Genomic DNA, 18,598 nt, shown 5'->3' on the forward strand with positions numbered 1-18,598 from the left:
CTTTTAAAACGGCCCGCCCTTAAGAAAACTTGCGATCTCATCCTCGAACGGATCGAGATCTCTCCTCGAGCGATCGGAGCGGATTTATCGGTCCGTGACAATCGCCTTAGTCGCGCCAGGACGTTGTTGGGAAGAGAGAAAGAAAGGAAAGAGATCATAGATCGTGATCCGGAAACATTCGTTTTCCTCGTATTCCTATTCTTCCCATCGAGATAAGCCGAGTCTCTTCTCTTTCTCTCGATTGTATCGTGTTAGATGCGCGCGCGATAAACGAAAAAGATAGACGAGAAGTCAAGGAAGAGAAGTCAAGTTGTGAACGAAAAGAAAGGACGGACGAAAGAAAGAGATAAAGATTTTCACGGTGCCTTTCTCGTGGCGCATCGCGCCTTCATTCCGCCGAGATTCCCGAGCTTCTTCGACAGTGCGTGTGTGTATGTGAGCGCGCGGAGAAAAGGTATCTTCGTGCTTGAAGAGAGAAGCTGAATGAGAGACTCGCGGCGTGAATCACACTCGTGAGCCGGATTCATCGAGGGATCACGTATAATGTGACGGTCGAGTCTCGTTGTTGCGTCGCCAGTGGCGACCCGCCAGTTGTTGTTACAGTTTGTTGCGTTGTTTGTTGTTGATTATTTCGAGCAAGCGCACGATTTTCCAGTGCGTGCGCCCAAACTCGCGCACTTCCAGGGTGCGAGACACGGTTCGATACACGAGTCAACGTACATAGACGCGCGCGCGCGTGTTACATTTTTTATACGCGTCGTTAACAACACTCGCGTAATCTATATAGGACGTTAAAGAGCACCGCAATTGCGTGATTATTTTAACGACCGCTCTTTCTGTCTGTTTTTGAAATGTAAAAACATTTTTTATACGAAGATAATATCTCGACATTTATTGATTCATAATTTTTGCTCCTTCTATCCGAAGGAGATGAAAATGTTGTATTTTTGAATGACTATTTTATGACCCAGTTTCACGACTTACAAAGAGATGATTCAACGGAACTGATGTCGTTAGTGACATATTATCTGTTTGCAACTGCGCTGTCTCGAAACTGTTTTATTTTTACTGTTATATTTCGCGTACTTGCAATCTGTACCAGTTCGAATGATAACCGCGCTGCCATGCGGACCATTTAGTTTACGTAATTAAAAGTGCGTGAAGGGTCGGCTCGTGCTTTTATCAAGCTGATAAACAATCGAACTTGTTATCGAACACGTATGCATAATATGTTGTCATGCATTTCTGTTATTCCACGATGCATTAACGTCTGCTATACATATCGCGGCCTTAATTACAGTTTTGCGAGTAGAAGTGAGAATAACATAGGTACGCAGGATCGAATCAAAATATCCAGCTAGCGTAACCAATCGATTGTGTAATTATTACGTCAAATTAGAATTAGAATTTTGGATCAAGACTTGACTGCAAAAATATCAAATATCAAAACTTTCGAACAATCTTTGTTCGTATAATTACCATTCAACCCATTTGGCTAATGTTTTCTCAATTATCACGTTTGAACTAACTCAGCACATATGGCTACCCGGAGAGAATTGGCGATCTAATCGCCTCTTTGCGTACCATATGTATCGCGAGAAGAGAACCTTGGCATAACGCCAGATTCTACTCGTACGATGTTATCGCGCAAACGATGATTTATACACGTTATATCGATCGTTGAATACGAAAAAAAAAAAGGAATGATTAAACTTCTGTTGCTGGTCCGAAAACGCGATTAATCTAATCTTTTTGCGAATACTTTACGCTCGCTCTTCAATGAAACATAACGAGCGAACCAACCAGCCACTTGGAAATTGGGTTAAATAGAATAACTGAACTTCTCTCTTCCAAACTTGTCTCTTTCTCCATCGAATCGAACTTCCGTCTTGTAGCGCGCCTGCTGATGATATTTCTCTTGGAAAAACTCTTATCTCGTTTAAAGTGAACACTTCTGCTACCAAGAGAATAAACAACTAAAGGAACAATAATATAAATAAATAAAGGCAAGAAAAACAAGAGGAACTAATGTAAGTGCACCCGATCGATAAACGATATAAAACAGTCAAACAGAAGAAATCGGAAGCGTAACTCTTCCCAAACCGAGAGTCGAACCGGTAAAAGCTTAGCAACTGCTCGAGATACCGATACCGCGTGTCAGATCGATAGTGCGCGGTCGAAGGAGAGGTGAATTACCTGCGTCAACGAGGAACATCGAATCGATCCATCGAAGCGACCTCGGGTTCGCGTATTCGCGCCTCCCGTTGTTGTCGCAAAGTATTTCTTTCTTCTTGCAAGGTAAAGAAAAAAAAAAAACTATATTTTAAACGCGAGCGAGGGGTCGAAGAAACTGTAAGGACCACCGGATCATGAAACTTGATGTATCGATGAGCTGCCAGCGGATCGGCACGGGGTACGTCACCATCGGGGGATAAGCAGGGGATAAGAAAGATAGATCTTTTCCGCGAACGATTAAACCGGATCAGATTCGCGAAACGCATCCACGAATACCACGAATCCTCTTCCTCTTACGCGATAGAAAATGGAGATCGCGGCGTCGGCTATGTTGGATGGCCTGAAGAACAATCGTATCGGCAAGCTGGCGCTGTCGCGCTTCTTATCGCAGAGTCTGTGAGTAGAAATGATCTCAGTCGCGTTTCGCGGAGCACGAAATTGGTAGGACGAGATGCCGACGACGACTAATGAAATTCAATATAATGTGCACGTTTTGTTCGCTGGCTGTCTGCGTATACGCTTGTATGCATGTGATTGAAAATTTGCAAATTTTCTCTTGCATGTCGTGCCGATGGTGAAGGAACATTTTCTCGTAGGGTGATTGAAGGGTTCTTTTTTTTTTTTTTGCATCGCGAAGCGAGAGAAATAACGGTAAATGAAAAAAAAAAAATATCTTTCAGAAATGGAAATTATAAGCTAGCTAGCTTTGTATTGCCAAGTAAAATTTATGTTCTACGATGCAGAGAGCATCGATTAATCTAATCTTTTTGCGAATACTTTACGCTATGATGATTTATGTTTGACGTAACACAATGAAAATCTGTGTTGAATTAATCCATGTAAAACTATTTAGAGCTATTATTTTTTGTTATCTTTTAATTAATTTGTATATAATAATGATATAATTAACGCGATAAAATAATAATGTAATGTAATAAAATAATATAAAAATATAATAATATAATAATATTAAATAATTAAAAAAATATGTTAAAATAATGAAAGGCAGAGAATAAACGCGCGCTATTGATTTATTTTATAATTAAATCCACAACAGACACGTGTACTTCGATCGCTCGCGTTAACTTATCATCCCTTCAGTCGCAGCGGTTTGTTAAGCTTCCTTCCGCACGAGAGAGAACGATACCAATTTCCTTGCCGGTACCTGCGGGGCTCGCTGCTTTCTCCGGTCGATTCTCTTTACGTGCGACTCACTCTTCCGACAATTAAGTGGTAACCCATGTTGTTTCCAGCCGAGCTTAAACGTTCCGTGCACTATCGTACACTAATTGATTTATCGCCCGCTAACTATCAAAGAATATTGATATTGATCGGAACTATCGAAGATATATACATACCTAGCGTAACCTAAGACTCAATTAATTTCCGAATTTACGGTGAAAACTGTATTTTCGACGTAGTAAATCTAAGGAAAGAGAGAAAATATATCTGCGATACGAATTCTAATAAATTACATCAGATTCTTTTTTTGAAAAATCTTTACGTATATTTTACGAAAGTTTTAGAGTATTTATTAGTTATTAGATCAAATTACGCAAATAATTGGATATGATAATATCAATATCAATTTCCGTTTCGATTAAAAATTATGTATTATATCATAAATTGAATTTTTTTTTTTAGAGATACCACGCGGTTTTTATTTGTGTTAATTGTGTTTGATTATCGTTTAACCCGACTCTGGGACTTTTCCAGGAATGGAATTCAATCGTGACGTATATCTTCAGATATATACGAATTTTCGTATGTATGTAATTTAATGTATCAAGCATGTCAATTTTATTTCGATACCATGTGGTATCGACTAGTCATAAAAGTTCACATGTGCAAAGACTAAAATATTTTATAGCTTCTCTATTCGTGACGGAAATAAAACACGACACATTTTGTTTTTAATCTCTCGAGATACGAGAGGTAAAAGAGATTCGGGCCCTTTCGAGACGTGATGCGAATCAAATTTCTTTTCTATACCACCTTTGTATTGCCAAGTAAAATTTATGTTCTACGATGCAGAGAGCATCTGTTGATCTGTCTGTTAACTGTGATGATAAATCTTCAAGATTATTCTTTCGAGAGTTGTGATGCTCCTTCTTTCCATAATACAATTTTATAAGAGTCTCGTCATTCTATTTTTCTTTGTGATCCGGCAATAAAATATAATTTCAAATTTCCTATTTTTTTATACAGGATAATTCTCGAGGTGCTCATTTTTTTTTCAGAAACTATAAGGTTTGATGGATCTTTCTCTTAAATAATTTTACTTGCTTTAATTTTTAATAAATCCCAATGTACTTTGATAGTAGATTTAAAAGATTTACAAATAGGTTTTGCGCAACGGCCTCACGGAGAGTCACCTATTTTTTTATACAGGATAATTCTCGAGGTGCAGATCGTTGTGGAAAATTGTCGAAAACAATAAATTAATTAAACGAATATTGATCATCGAGCTATATTACTTTATATGTAATTATACAGGACATACCGCGGGCAATCCCAATGTACTTTGATAGTAGATTTAAAAGATTTACAAATAGGTTTTGCGCAACGGCCTCACGGAGAGTCAAAAATGTGTCGTAAAATTGTCTGGCACCACCATCTGCGTGCTCGCGATTGTTTCAGATTATCGGGCCATCGCGTTTATCCAATAAATTTGGGTGTAAAACGCTCGGTGATAAACTTCACGAAACGCGCCTATCCTCGCGTTGGTTAAATTTACTGCCAGCTGCGCTCCTATTCAGGTGCGGCGATACTTCTAATCGTATAACATGCCAGTTGTTCATTGCAAACATTATTCATTTTTGCTTATAACCGTGGAACTCACTGCGGTATCTCGCTTAAAATATTTCTCTCTCGAAAATGTTAATTCTTCAAGTAGAAGTAATATTTGTAATTGGTCCATTATCTAAATGAAAAGTAAATTCTATGCGACAGAACGAAATGATATTTTGCGATTGAAGTCACGATATATTGCTGCGAATTGCTAGAGTATTACACTTCTCATGGGACGTTGATAAATTGATTTTTTCTTGGTGGAAAGTTATGAAATTCTCAGATGAAAACTGTTGCTACGTTTTAATTTTTCTATCGAGATTGTATGCTCGAAACTAAAATTTGGCCGGAAAAAAGTTTTTCAGCCAAGCAGTTCGAGCCATGTGGGCGACGCGTAATTTGGGGAACTGGTGGCCAAAGTAATTAAGTAAGACATTAAAGAGAACGAGAATAAAGGAACGAATTTTACTTTTAAATGAATCAAAAAATATTCTTCTTATAATTTACAATTTAATTGAGCAAAGTATTGAATTCTGATATATTTTGTATCTAGAAACAGAGAGCTCTTTTAAATGAAAAATAAATCGTTAAAATCGTAATTAAGAAAATTATTTAAACAATTCCAAATTTTTATTTGAATTATACAAATATTCATTATTCATAGATAACATTTGAAATAAAAAGAAGGCAATTATAATAAAAAACTCGAAAAGAAAAGATACTTTTAGATAGTATAATTTCTATAATGTACAATTTTTTATGTAATTTAAACGAATCTCTAAACTATTTATCGAGATTCTATGTATTTTATAGAAAGGCTTTGCTTCTATGCAACACTGTCGGATTTAATTTTGTCTGTTCTGTAGTGTGTATAGTGGTGAAGGATTCAAACTGTCGCGAGGATTGTTCCTCGTTGTAATTGATCCTAGCTATCTTCTTTGTTGCCACCATGTTATGAGAGTTTACATTGTTCATTTATGTATATCGAACGCTTCTCGATGATGTCTTGTATCAATAAGAAGTACGAATTTCGAAGTTCTATCGATGAATACCCTACCGACGATACGATTACAAGGGCAACAATACGTGTATCGACTTTAATTTCTGAAACAGATGTCTATTGTTTCGTCGAAGTTTCTCTTCCTCTTGATTTCCCGTATGTGCTTTATTCACCAGTGTCAATTTTCTACTAAATCTTACTTTAAGAAAAGCAGCAAGGGAAAAAGCGTACGTGTCACATTTTATACGAAAATTAATTTTGGTTAATATAATTAGCAATGCAAATTATAATAAAAATAGAGAGACTTGTTTTCTTTTTCGATTTTAGGCCATTTTAACATGTTTACGCACGGTCAGCGTTAAAAAGTTTAAGGGATAGTTGGGCAACAGAATGGGCAACGGATTAAAAACTGCATTTAATGCTATTTAACACGTGCTGCGTTCTTCGTATAATTGCGATTTTATCGAGCAGCCACATGCGCAGCGATTGCAGGCAAAACTCTGTTTCGTCTCATTTTGTTTCGAGATATAAGAAAGGACTACCCTCACATTTTTTTCGCTATTTACGCGATTGCAAATGGTTTCAAATCGATCCGTTAGACATTGGATGTCTCGACGGTAAAACGCTACGTTGCAAGACATGTCATAACGCGCTGTTTCGTCGTGCGACATGAATGTAAAGAGTTCTAATAAAAAGAAAAAAAAATGGAGAAACGAGAGAGTAATAAAACTTGATCATCGAGCTATATTACTTTATATGTAATTATACAGGACATACCGCGGGCATGAGATAGTTAAACGTGAAATAGCAGGGAGAGAGAGAGAGAGACAGACAGACAGACAGAGAGAGAGAGAGAGAACGAGAGAGAATTACAGCACATTACCATATAAATAAGCGCATCTTATAAATAAACATATCGGGAACAATTATTGTTAATTGGAATTTTATTATAATCGTATGAAATATGAAAATGTCAGAAGTATTAATTTAATCGAGAGCAACAAAATATTATATTTCTATTTAATGTATGTGTAAAATGATAATAATAATTTATACGCAAAGCACGTTGAAAATATCTCGATAGTTCCGAACGTGGCACTGAAATATTTTCGTTTAGGTAATGTCATACATATATACATGTTGTATGTGTATTTTGTGTCAGTCGTTTCTCGAAACTCTAATGAGTTCAACTTGCATAAAGCAACGCATGTTCGTCCGTGTATCGCATGTGCATGTGCGGTACACATGTGTATGTATCTACGCATTTTTATTGACGTTTCGCGATTGTGTCGATACTCTTTCCGCTCGTCTTCAATCAATGTAAATATATTGTAAAATTTACAATAAACATGTGACTGTGTATTGTTATGATTTGGAACGAGTAGTTACACACACTTATCTAAAGTGCTCTTTCGTCGCGCGTCTTCTCGAAATTGATTCTCTCGCTTATTTCGAAATCGTTGGAAATGGCGACAACTGAACTTCTGGGACATCCGGCAAATCTAGTTTCTCACGAGTGCTTTATATAATTATTTCGAAATATTAGAAAAAATGTTATATATCATTGTGAGATAAGTGTATTATCGAAAAAGTGTATATATTGAGAACTTAACATTATGAACATCGTAGCAAGATTTCTTCAAAATTAACATCTAGTTATCTCTAGACATTATATCAGGATATATGTAAATTACGGATTTGTTGTTTACGATATAGAAACCATTATTTTGCTATATAATTGCTTATTTTCCGATTAAAAAATTCTCGCGATTCTTTTTTCTAAGCGTCACCTTATTCTTCAAATAATGATATTTTTAACTACATAACTACATTTTCAATCTTTTTTAAACTGAATATAAAAGTATATCCTATATTACATCATGTTGGTGATATATTGTATGAGAAAAACTAGCTAAGGATTTGAATTAAAATTTTATCAAACATCCGGAAACACTGTTAAATTGTATAAAATCCGATTTTCCGCTTTCGCGGGTCGTGATTACTATTCTTCGACTATCTTCTCTTATAGCCCTTTCGTCAGATTAAAGTATACCTATTCCGTAGCTTTCTCACGGTTTATATTCAAGAGAAGTATGATATGATAGATTTCACTCCCACGAATTTCTCACATCACAACAAATCTGTCACTTTCTTTCGCTTGTTTGTTTCATATCGCGGAGAGTGCACAGTAATCAATCTATTTAATATAGTGTCGCTCGCGTAAAACAATACATATAAAGGAAGTAGAAACAATACATAGGAAATAGAAACCGGGAAAATGGGATAAGCTGATTATGTTTATAATTAAGAAAACTCTTATTATAACGACGAGAGTACAAATTAATTTAGTCTCTTTTCAAGACGTATAATCTAATTATTCCAGATTGCAACTTTTACATTAAATAATTGTGCGCGTGGAAAATATATTTCTTGTCCATCATGAAACAATTTTATTAATATAAGTTTTTCAAATGAATCAAATATTATATGATAGAGATATCGTTTATTTTAAATCTAAAATAATCTAATTTTTCGATATATGTGATACAATAATATTAATATATTTTATTATTTAAAAAAATTCTGCATTTATAATTATATTATAAGATACTTATCTATTATTTTAATTTATATATTTAAAACTAGTTAAAAGAAAATCTCATAGACTTATTTTACATAATGATTAAAGACTAGAGCATTTCGCAATTAGGATGGACTTTTCACGGTACTTACCTCCAATTTGTGTGAAAGCGAGGAACTTTATTTGTGAGAAATACTCGCTCGAATGAAGCCAATTTACACTATTTCCGATTGGACATTTTTTTACATATTCTTTTTGCCAGAGAGTGTGTGTGTGTAACATATTCTCAGAGAGATCTATGTCATATCTGCAATATTGAACATAAAAATCAGACTGATTTTGCTGGTTAGGTATAAATATATAAATATTTCCTTCCGGGTCATAAAAATATATATCCGGAGGCATTTCGTTTGTCGGCGCAAATAGTTATAGCTGATTTGCGTAGTGGGTTCTTCTTCGTGAAATTTCATTACCATAATGTAAAAAAAAAAAAAGGAAAAATAAAAAGAAAACAAAATTGTGACATTTCTACCCGAATAAAATGAACATTCGTATGCTGGCCATATTGTGCAATCGCGCAATCACGAATATAGAATGTACCAAAATTCGCTTATGTCCCGCGCACAATAAAACCTTTCAACTAATTCGCACTGGATTTTTGTAAATAAAAATATCGATTGCAGGATATTTGTTTTTATAAAGCTTTTATATAACGGTAATGCGCGCTTGATATAAGCGCATCGGACATATGATTTTTAATTATTTTCATAGTTTGTGTAACACGGTGTGAAATATTCGATAAAAATGGAAGCTTTAATTTATACTTTATTGTGTCACTACAATAGAGCGATAAACTAGAAATGTATAGAATTTTATATTTTAGTTTCAAACTAGTAATTTTTCTCAAAAATTGCAACTAATAATTTCTCATCAAGTGCAATCTAAAATTGTTTAGGAATATATCTGGTATATGAGAATAAATTAGAGAACATTATATATGCAAATTAATTTTATATAAAAGATATGCAAATTTGAAAAATACTTTACAATTTTATTATTTATATTTGTTTTATCCACAAAGTTAATATCAGAAAATTGTGCCAATTGAAAATACAAATAATGCACGTTATTTGATTCAATACTCTCTCTCTCTCTCTCTCTCTCTCTCTCTCTTTTATCTGTATTTTACATGATTTATATACATATTTCATATAATCCTTTTGGCATCTACAAGTTATTTAAGATTTCTCATTTTTTGCGGAGTAAATGATTCAAAAAACAAAAAATTGTATACTTATATTGTTAGCTAATTAAACATCTAATAGGAGTATTTAATTTTGAAATATAAATTAGACTTTATATAGCGGGGTTAAATTAATGGGGATAACAATATCCTTGCTACGAGATGTCGGTTGTGTTAATTCTCTTTTTTTTCACTTATTTTTCCGATTACAAATCACGAGCCTGGAGCTACAACTTAAGATTTGCATATCGCAAATAAAAAAAAATACATGTACGTGACTAAAAATACTACAGATGTTTAAACCAATATAGAATACAATTTTGTAGCGACATGTGGAAATGACTGACCATCGATAAGACACGAACGCCGTTCCCGCGTGTCGCGATTAATTCTGCTTTATGGTAGAGTTACTTCCTGTTATCTCGAAAGAATCCATGGTTCCGGATAACCCTTTGCTTCCGCGTAAAGCGATTAACGCAGTTTACGTTAAAAATAAACGTCACCTTTGTAACGTGCCGTCATCGTCGATAGCCACGATAGATGGAGACGATATATTATTATTATCATCGATAAAAAGTTTTACGTAACGCCCATTGCCCGCCCATTCTTTTCTCCATTATTATATTTGTAAGGATAATGCACGGATTTTTTTCTCGCGATTAAGATAAATCTCCGCGCTGTATACCTGCTCTCGTCTACTTAAAATCGCATACCCTCCGCCTTCCGGCTAAAATGTGATAAAGTTCATGCGTCGTGTCTAAAAGCACGCAGATGCTCGGGATCTGCGTAAATATAATATAATGTTATCTCATATACGACGAGAAAACAAGACGATGGAAATAAATTGTTTCTCCCCATATATTTTTTTTTTTTTTTTGCCCCTCATCGCGTCCTACTCTGATTAACGGCGCGGAGGATGAGGGCGTTCTATAAAGCGACGCGACTGATACGACGTAGCGACCGATCTACCACAAGGATTGCGAATGACAGAGGGGGGTTACATTATATAATATACGTATATGAAGATATATGCTCGCGTGCGCGAGTTTTATTTTTCTATAGAACCCTGTGTATGTAATTTGACGGAGAATGCTGTCGATCAATATTACGTTTTAATGGTGTTGTAAACAATATCTATAATTAAATATCTATAGTGATTTATATATCGTGAAATTAGTGCATTCTGTCTCCTATTCGTATTGAAATTTAAAATAGCTATTAATTATATAACTCAATATAAAAAATATAAGAAAAAAAGTAATTATTTCCCGCAGTCTTTTTGATGCTGAATATGATTTCGGATTTTTCAACATATTACATACGGTAATTATGAAATACGGTAAAAAACGTTAACATATATTGCTATATTTTGCAACTTTATCCGCAAATTTTTCAAAACTATAACATTATGGATTAATTTAGAGGTCGCAATCGTATTCGACGTAAAAAACTAAGATAAATGATCGTAGTTTTTCTTGTATTTGGAAAAAGCTATTTTTATATTGCTCGATTTTATTGATGAAATATATCGTATATCGTTGATAAAATTAATCAAATTTGCGAGAGGTCTCAGAGATTACATACAAATGTGTATCCGAATTTATTGTTACCACGATATCGAACACAATATGGATATATCATAAATGTAAATAAGAAGGATTTTTTTGCATAAATTTATTCTCTTTAAGCGAAGACTGACGACCTGTCTCTAAAAGTTTCAATAAATATGCGCGATCAGAATAACTTATCGCAACGAGCACTCATTGAAACATTAAGCGATAAAGGAAAAAGGAATGGGCTTCTTCTTTTAAATCTTCCGTGAAAGCATCCGTCGAATTAAGCTCTGAGCAATGAACCAGTTTTCGTTTAATAATACATGCTCTTTCCGTTTGTTTGTGATTCGCCTCCATTAGTATACTCCACGCTACTGTCGAGGCAAGATCGATGATTAACAATCAAAAACGGAGGGATGAGCCGCACTTGTTGAAGGATCTGGTCAATTCCAAGAGAGAAAATGCGTTCTACCGAGAGGGAAATCAACCGTTGTATGTAGCACTTGTTCTCTGTCGATCTCTCTTTCTCTCTTGCTCTCTTGCTCTTCTCTATTATTCATTACAAACTAGTGGAAATATTTCACAAAAATCAGATAAATTTTTTGTAAAATATAACTTGATCATACAATTTATCCGCATATACAAAAATCTACGTTAATACATTAATCTTCTTTAAAAAAATATTAGTAAAAATATATTTTTTTAAAGAACAAGTCATTATGTTTTTACGTCAGAATGAAAAAAAATGATAAAGTTTTAGAGAAAATTATGAGAAACTTATTCCAGAATTAAAATAGGATGGTAATGATAAAATTATATCGTTTCCGAAAAAGTCCGCTTTTCTAAATGGAATTTTAGATATTTAACTCAAAATGGAAATTTTTGTAATTACGTGCGAAAATTCCAATAAAGATATATTTCGTTTTAAATTATGTCGTTTTTCGCAACAAAGATAGGATAAGTAAATAAATTTTAATTTAATCTATAATAACTTCTGGGTTTACGTGCACGCGTGCATGTATAGAAAGATATATGTACTATCTATTATGATGAATGATATTACTACATCCTTATTAACGATATGTATCTTTTAATATCAACTAAAATAGCATTTATGTAGCTGTAAATTATTATTGAACTGTTTCTTTCGAATGTGGTATAAATTCAATTTTCAAATGTCATGAATTTCAATTAGATACGTAATATCTACTGATCGATTTTAACGAAGTTTTGGATGTTAATGCTATTAAATTTCAAAATTAAATGCAAATGATTGAAATATTGGATAAATCGTGCAATTGTTCCAGTATTAATTGTGCCAGAAAGAGGAATAAAATAGCAAAAATTAAAAGCGTTACATCTTATTCTTTTTTTTAACGTTGAAGTTTAAATATCTGCGATATAAGTATACACACACATAACGGGTCGCGACTAATGATAAAATTTTAGTTTGTTCAATTTATTTGAAATTTTTTTCTTACACAAAAGACGTAAATTCAAATTGGATGGTATATGTATTCTTATAAGAGATACGTTCTCTCTTATCGTTCTCTATGCATTATTCTTCTCGTTTCTGCTTCTCTGGCATGTGATTTTTCTCTTTCACCAAGGAATTACGCATGGTTTGTTACCGAGTTATGGCGTTCCGAGGAATCGGTTCGACTATCGCATATAAGTCAAAAGCTTCCTATCTAAGACCCAGTTATGTCCACTTTTACGATGAACGAGGTTGAAACATGTAGGTTTCCATTGAACAAGCGTTTTTGTGTCGTAATGGTGTGCTCGACTGTACCGAACACATATATACGTAGCGTCCTAGACCTACTAGGCCATTTTTTATCCGCAGATTCTTTGACCCATTTGGAATGGGTATAGGTCGGGATTTTATTGATAAAAAATTTTGAGGTACCGGCTGTTATAAACATTTAATGAAAGCGAAAAGTTTTCAGAAAATACACGAAGATGCAAAAATTTTATTCTTTATTTAATTTCAAGTGAATTTTGACAGATGTTTAATTTAAGGAAGAAAGAAAGGATTGTAATTATAATTGCAAAATATATATTTAATTAAGATTCGAAAATACTCTTATGTTAAACACTGATTTTTTTAGAAATTTTTTGTCAATAAAAAAAAAATTGATTTTAGATTTGCTAAAGAAATCGAATAAACGAGAGGATGGCTTTTTAGATCTGGAATCATCGCGTTTGATAATGATCGATCTCAGACGAGACGACGGGGTAGCAATATAATCAGGCAGATTGTTTTAAATGTTACTTTTATAAATAGACATATGAGCGTGTAGTGGCGCCGTACCCCCTGAGGATTTAATTAAGTAAAGAGCGCTTGTTATACGTGGCGTTGCGCTTCAAAAATCGTACGGTCCGTTATTCTCTAAATGGTTAATGTAATTTCAATTAACGAACAACATCACTTGCTGTCACGCATATATGTACGCATATCTACCAGCAATCTTGTAATTAATAATAATTTTATACAACTTTGAGGAGATTTGTTCTCTTATCATTATTTTTAAATTATATCGGCGAGTACCGAGAAAAAAAAATTGATTATCTTTAAATACAGACATTTTTGCGAGATAAAGACTGACTTTGTCGATTAGTTTAACGAAACGTTATAAAAATAGAAAAGTGGTAATTGAAAGAATAATTAAAAAATTGAATAATTGAAAGATAAAATTTGAGACATGGATATATTAATTACTGTCATTATTGATATAGTTATGAATTATTATTATTATTAATAAAGTTCGATTTGCTATAGTGTATAACCAGCAGAAGGATTCGTCTGTCGGTAAACTAGGATGATTCTGATGCACTGCTTATAGTCGGTAAACCCCGACGAAATAGAGCCTGCCATCGGTCATAATCGATAAAGCTTCCTTTAGCAGTACCCGAGCAACCCCCGAGATAGGGCAAGAACGTCGATGTACGCAGATGATAATACGTGAACCTGAATCAACTTTGCGACGACACGTTTTTAGAGCAACAAGTGATCGAACGAAATAATCGCTCTCTGACAGAAGAACAATATTGCAAAACTTTTCTATAATTTTTTATCAAATGTTTAAGTTAACAAAATGTTGATTGTTTAATAACGTGTAGAAATGAATAGGGGATTGTATGTACATATATGTGTAGGAATCAATTAAAAATGACCGTTCATTAAAAGTAGAATGATTATTATTTGCTCTGACGCACATTTAAAAAGATTTAATTGATATATTAAACTTGTGATGGATATATAAATCAGTACTGCTATAGAGTTGATTTAATTAGTAAAAATTAATATAAATTGAAATTAATTAAAATCAAAATGACTTCAGTTTTTAATTGGACGCAGCTATGTAATATGAAACATTTTTACTGTAAAAATCAGTAGTCTCTCTGGGGTGCATTTTCTACAAAAATATAAATAAAAATTTTAGTTTGATACATATTTTATCAAAAATGATTATTGAATGAAAAATCGTCCATTCTTGATATATTTTTAGAATAAGAATAATTACCAAATACTTATTCTATTTAAAATTAATTTGTCGATACAAAATCAAAAATAGAAAAAAATGGCAAATGCAATTCCATATTATATAAATGCATTCGTTTTACTATATAATCCGATATTTCATTTCACATATTCGCATCATTATTATGATATTACTATTTATTAATTGTAAATAAAAATAAATGCAAAATCAATCTCTATTTACATAGTATTACCGTGTATATTTGTCTGCTGACGTTCTATTTATGTCGCAAAGTCAGCAGCAGGCGAAAAAAAGTTTAAAGGTAAATATGCAAAAATATACTAGACGAAAGATATACTAGGAAAAATTGCAAGAGGGGGGGGGGGGATACAAAATGTATTGTCCCGTTCAACACGATTTAAATATCTCGCGTAGTAAATTCACGTAGCGTCCGAAATTGAAAGTAAGATCCCGTCCTTTTTTTATTTTTTCACGATCAGTTTCCAAAAACCTTACTTACTTCCTTTTCCCTCACGACGACGAAGGGGGACTCCTGGCGCCTTTCATTGCATCGATTGTCCGAGGAATAATGAACGATCTTGAATAGAGGGAACTCGTGTATAGGATGCATCTCATCGTTGAAAATTGACATGAATGACATCCGATTCTTCAGCGACGGCGATGTCATCTCAGCGGCATCATTACGCGCGCGTGGGTGTGTGTCACGTGCGTCCTGTCAAATCCCGGGATGCGAGTTCGTTTAATGGCCCATCATTATGACTTTTGTGAGTACCTAAAATTACGAGTGCCGTGTGACGTAGTGTTAACTCGCGAGGAAACTCACTTGAAATTTTCAACAAGCACAAAAGATCGAAAAGATATACAAAATATAATTTGTTAAATCGAACATCATTCTCGAGGGACCCTCTTTACAGCTACACTTTAGTTTTCGAATCCTTCGTTACGACGATACTCAAGACAATAAAAAAGGGACATTAATTTCTATCACTTTGAGAAGCTTTTAGTCGATATTATTCGTTTTTTAATGCGCAAAAGGAATGGTCCTTTTAAATGTAGAAAAGTTTAACTACAACTTCCTTGAAGTTCGATAACGCGATTTTTATCTTTTTCTTTTCTCTCGATGTTTTCAACAACCTTTATAAAATTACGATACCGGGAATCAGAAAAAATAATGTGCCACTGGCGTTTTTTGACATACTTTCGAAATACCTTTGAAATATCGGTATGATAAATGAGAACGGGGCAATTCTCTTTGTCTCATTGATCCGTTGTAAAGAGACTGCCGTAATACGGCTATAAATGTAAGACCAACGATGACAAGTTGTTACATTATGAAAATCTTCTTTGTAATCTACGTATTATTTCCTGAAGTCTGTTGGTCTTTGTATTTTTCGTCGTATTTTACTTTTTTTTAATATATTGTTTTCTCTCTCTTTAGATCATATACGATTCTGTGAACAAATGTTGGAAAAATGTTTAATTTTTGTAATATCACTCTGTTTTACTTTTCGGATTTCCGAAAAAGACCGCATTCATTGCACATGTCGTGAATTGTTTTTGTATGTATTTTATATAACAATTACAAAAATGAGAAACGACGTATAAAATAAATAAATGTGTTTTAATATCAATGTTGATGTTGGTTTTTTGCATATATACAATAGCTATGAATACAAAGATTATGCTCGTGATTCGAGGAAATATAGATGCATTTATATAGAAATTTTATCATTTTCATTTACCGGACATCTATGAAATATCGATAGTTATTTCCGTTTCCGTTTCGTTGCGCTCTTGTCTTTCATTCGAGTCGGATTTGATTCTCTAGTTTCGTTTCAGAACGTTTTATTTAAATTTTATTATATATATTTATAAGAATACACTCGGAGATTTTCGTGTAATATATCGTTTTAGTGAACGAAAATAGAACGAAAATGATTTTTTGGAATTTCGAGTAAAAATTGTTTTTTTAATTTTTTATTTCAATTTTTAATTTAATATCTACTTTAAGTAGTCAAATCATTTTCTTTCGAAATTATTTAATCTATAGTTTTATAAGCCCCTCTTCTAAATTTCTTAATGAGAAACTGTTACCGCTTATTTGAGACATGAAGTATAAGAGTTCGATTTCTATATAAATTAAGCGTATTGAAATCTTTTAGAATTCTTAAACATAAAAAATTGAAGATGAAAAAGAAGAAAATTTTCGACTCAGATATCAATTGGATTTTCGGTCGTGAAACGTTCCACCTTGCGTCTCATGCTTTGAAATTTTCACGGTAATACATATCGTTTATGGTAATACATATCGTTTTCCTGGATATAAACGAACTTGACAGGAAAACCGATACATGCAGGGTGCATACATCAAAGCTATAATAATGCTTTTACGTGCAACATAAGATTTTCAAAGAATGTCAACGTGCCATAGATCGAATAAATTTGACTCTATTTATCTTTAGCAACTTTGCTCTTGAATATAATAATTCTTCTAAAAAATTATATAAATATAAAATTCTATAAAAATAATATTTTATAAAAATATATAATATTTTACTGTAAAATATTTTTTACGATATATTTTCGATCCGAAAACCATCATCACTCTTCTATTATACATATCATCAATCATAATTTCGGGAATTAAAATTTACGTCAAGTTAATACGTATATAATATTTAAACAGGATACAATGGCACAATGTTTGTTTTTCTCCGGATGGTGTGTTACTTGCGAGACCGAAGAGGATCCTTTCTAAAACACAAGTTTGGGGATTCAGCAAAATCACTCTCTCGGTCATGTTGAAACATTAATCGCACTCTTCTCCCCGAGTTTCTTCGTATCTATATAGTGACATCGTTTCGCGATTTTGGCCCGAGTTTCTCTTTTCGCATGGCAGGGTGTTCGAGATTTCTTTCCATCGTGCGGCGCCAGGTGACGCCAATGTGTTCCCGAGCTCCGCGAAAGCCAGGATCGACGCGGAAGCAGTGGGAGACGCGGGTCCCCGCATGAGGCAAGGCCTCAGTCAGTGATGCGACTCCGTTATGGTCGGACCAAAGTGATCTGACTCGCCGCACTAGTCGTACGCTCGCCAAGCGCAACAGGACGCGCGTCTGACTCGAGCCAGACACGTTCCACTTGTGATATGCGTGGCGTCGTCGTCGCCGTCGCCTCCTTCGTTACTCGCGATCGGGGGACGATACGATCGCGACAATACGATCGGGACGTACGAGCGACGTAATTGTCTATAAGTGCCGCGATGCGACGTAACACCATGCCCGTGAGGATCGCAATCGGTGACAAGGTACAGGGTCCCTCGTAGACCCGTCCCGCTCTCTCTCTCTCTCTCTCTCGATGCGAAAGAGTTTTTTTTTTTTTTTTTTTTTTTTTTACGTTATCTCCTCCGCCGATTGACGCGAACGTTCGACGTTTGATCGTCACGATTTAGACGAAGTGACGAAGATGGCCGACAAGGCTGACAGTCGTGCGCCCTTTCACCTTATTCTGGAGGGTCTGCGTTGTACATCTCCGAGGAGTTCATTAGACTCAACGCGGCGATCTAGCTCACATCCTCACACATCAACGTAGGTTTACTGTTGTTTGTTGCTTGCTGCTAGTCCTCGTCTTTGCTCTTCTTCGTTACTAAATAAGTTATTCTTTTTTTTTTGTCTTAATACACCTACGAGATTC

The 18,598-nt window shown here is 34.2% G+C and overlaps 1 protein-coding gene across 4 annotated transcripts in view; it reads left to right on the forward strand.

Annotated features, from left to right (window-relative positions):
* LOC115238088 (synaptotagmin-7) overlaps positions 1 to 18,598 on the forward strand; it is a 101,778-nt gene that overhangs the window by 30,465 nt on the left and 52,715 nt on the right. For 2 of the 4 annotated variants that reach the window (XM_029811638.1, XM_029811639.1), the window contains one exon: positions 11,763 to 11,894. The exons of 1 other annotated variant lie outside the window; for it this stretch is intronic. In XM_029811638.1, the coding sequence (XP_029667498.1) occupies positions 11,763 to 11,894 (132 nt within the window). Of the gene's footprint in view, positions 1 to 1,771; positions 2,632 to 11,762; positions 11,895 to 18,598 lie in introns of those variants that run through there. One more of the 4 variants, XM_029811641.1, reaches the window with a different exon arrangement.

Source organism: Formica exsecta, unplaced genomic scaffold (assembly GCF_003651465.1).
Source record: "Formica exsecta isolate Colony F162 unplaced genomic scaffold, ASM365146v1 scaffold32, whole genome shotgun sequence".
NCBI classification, from domain to species: Eukaryota; Metazoa; Arthropoda; class Insecta; order Hymenoptera; family Formicidae; genus Formica; species Formica exsecta.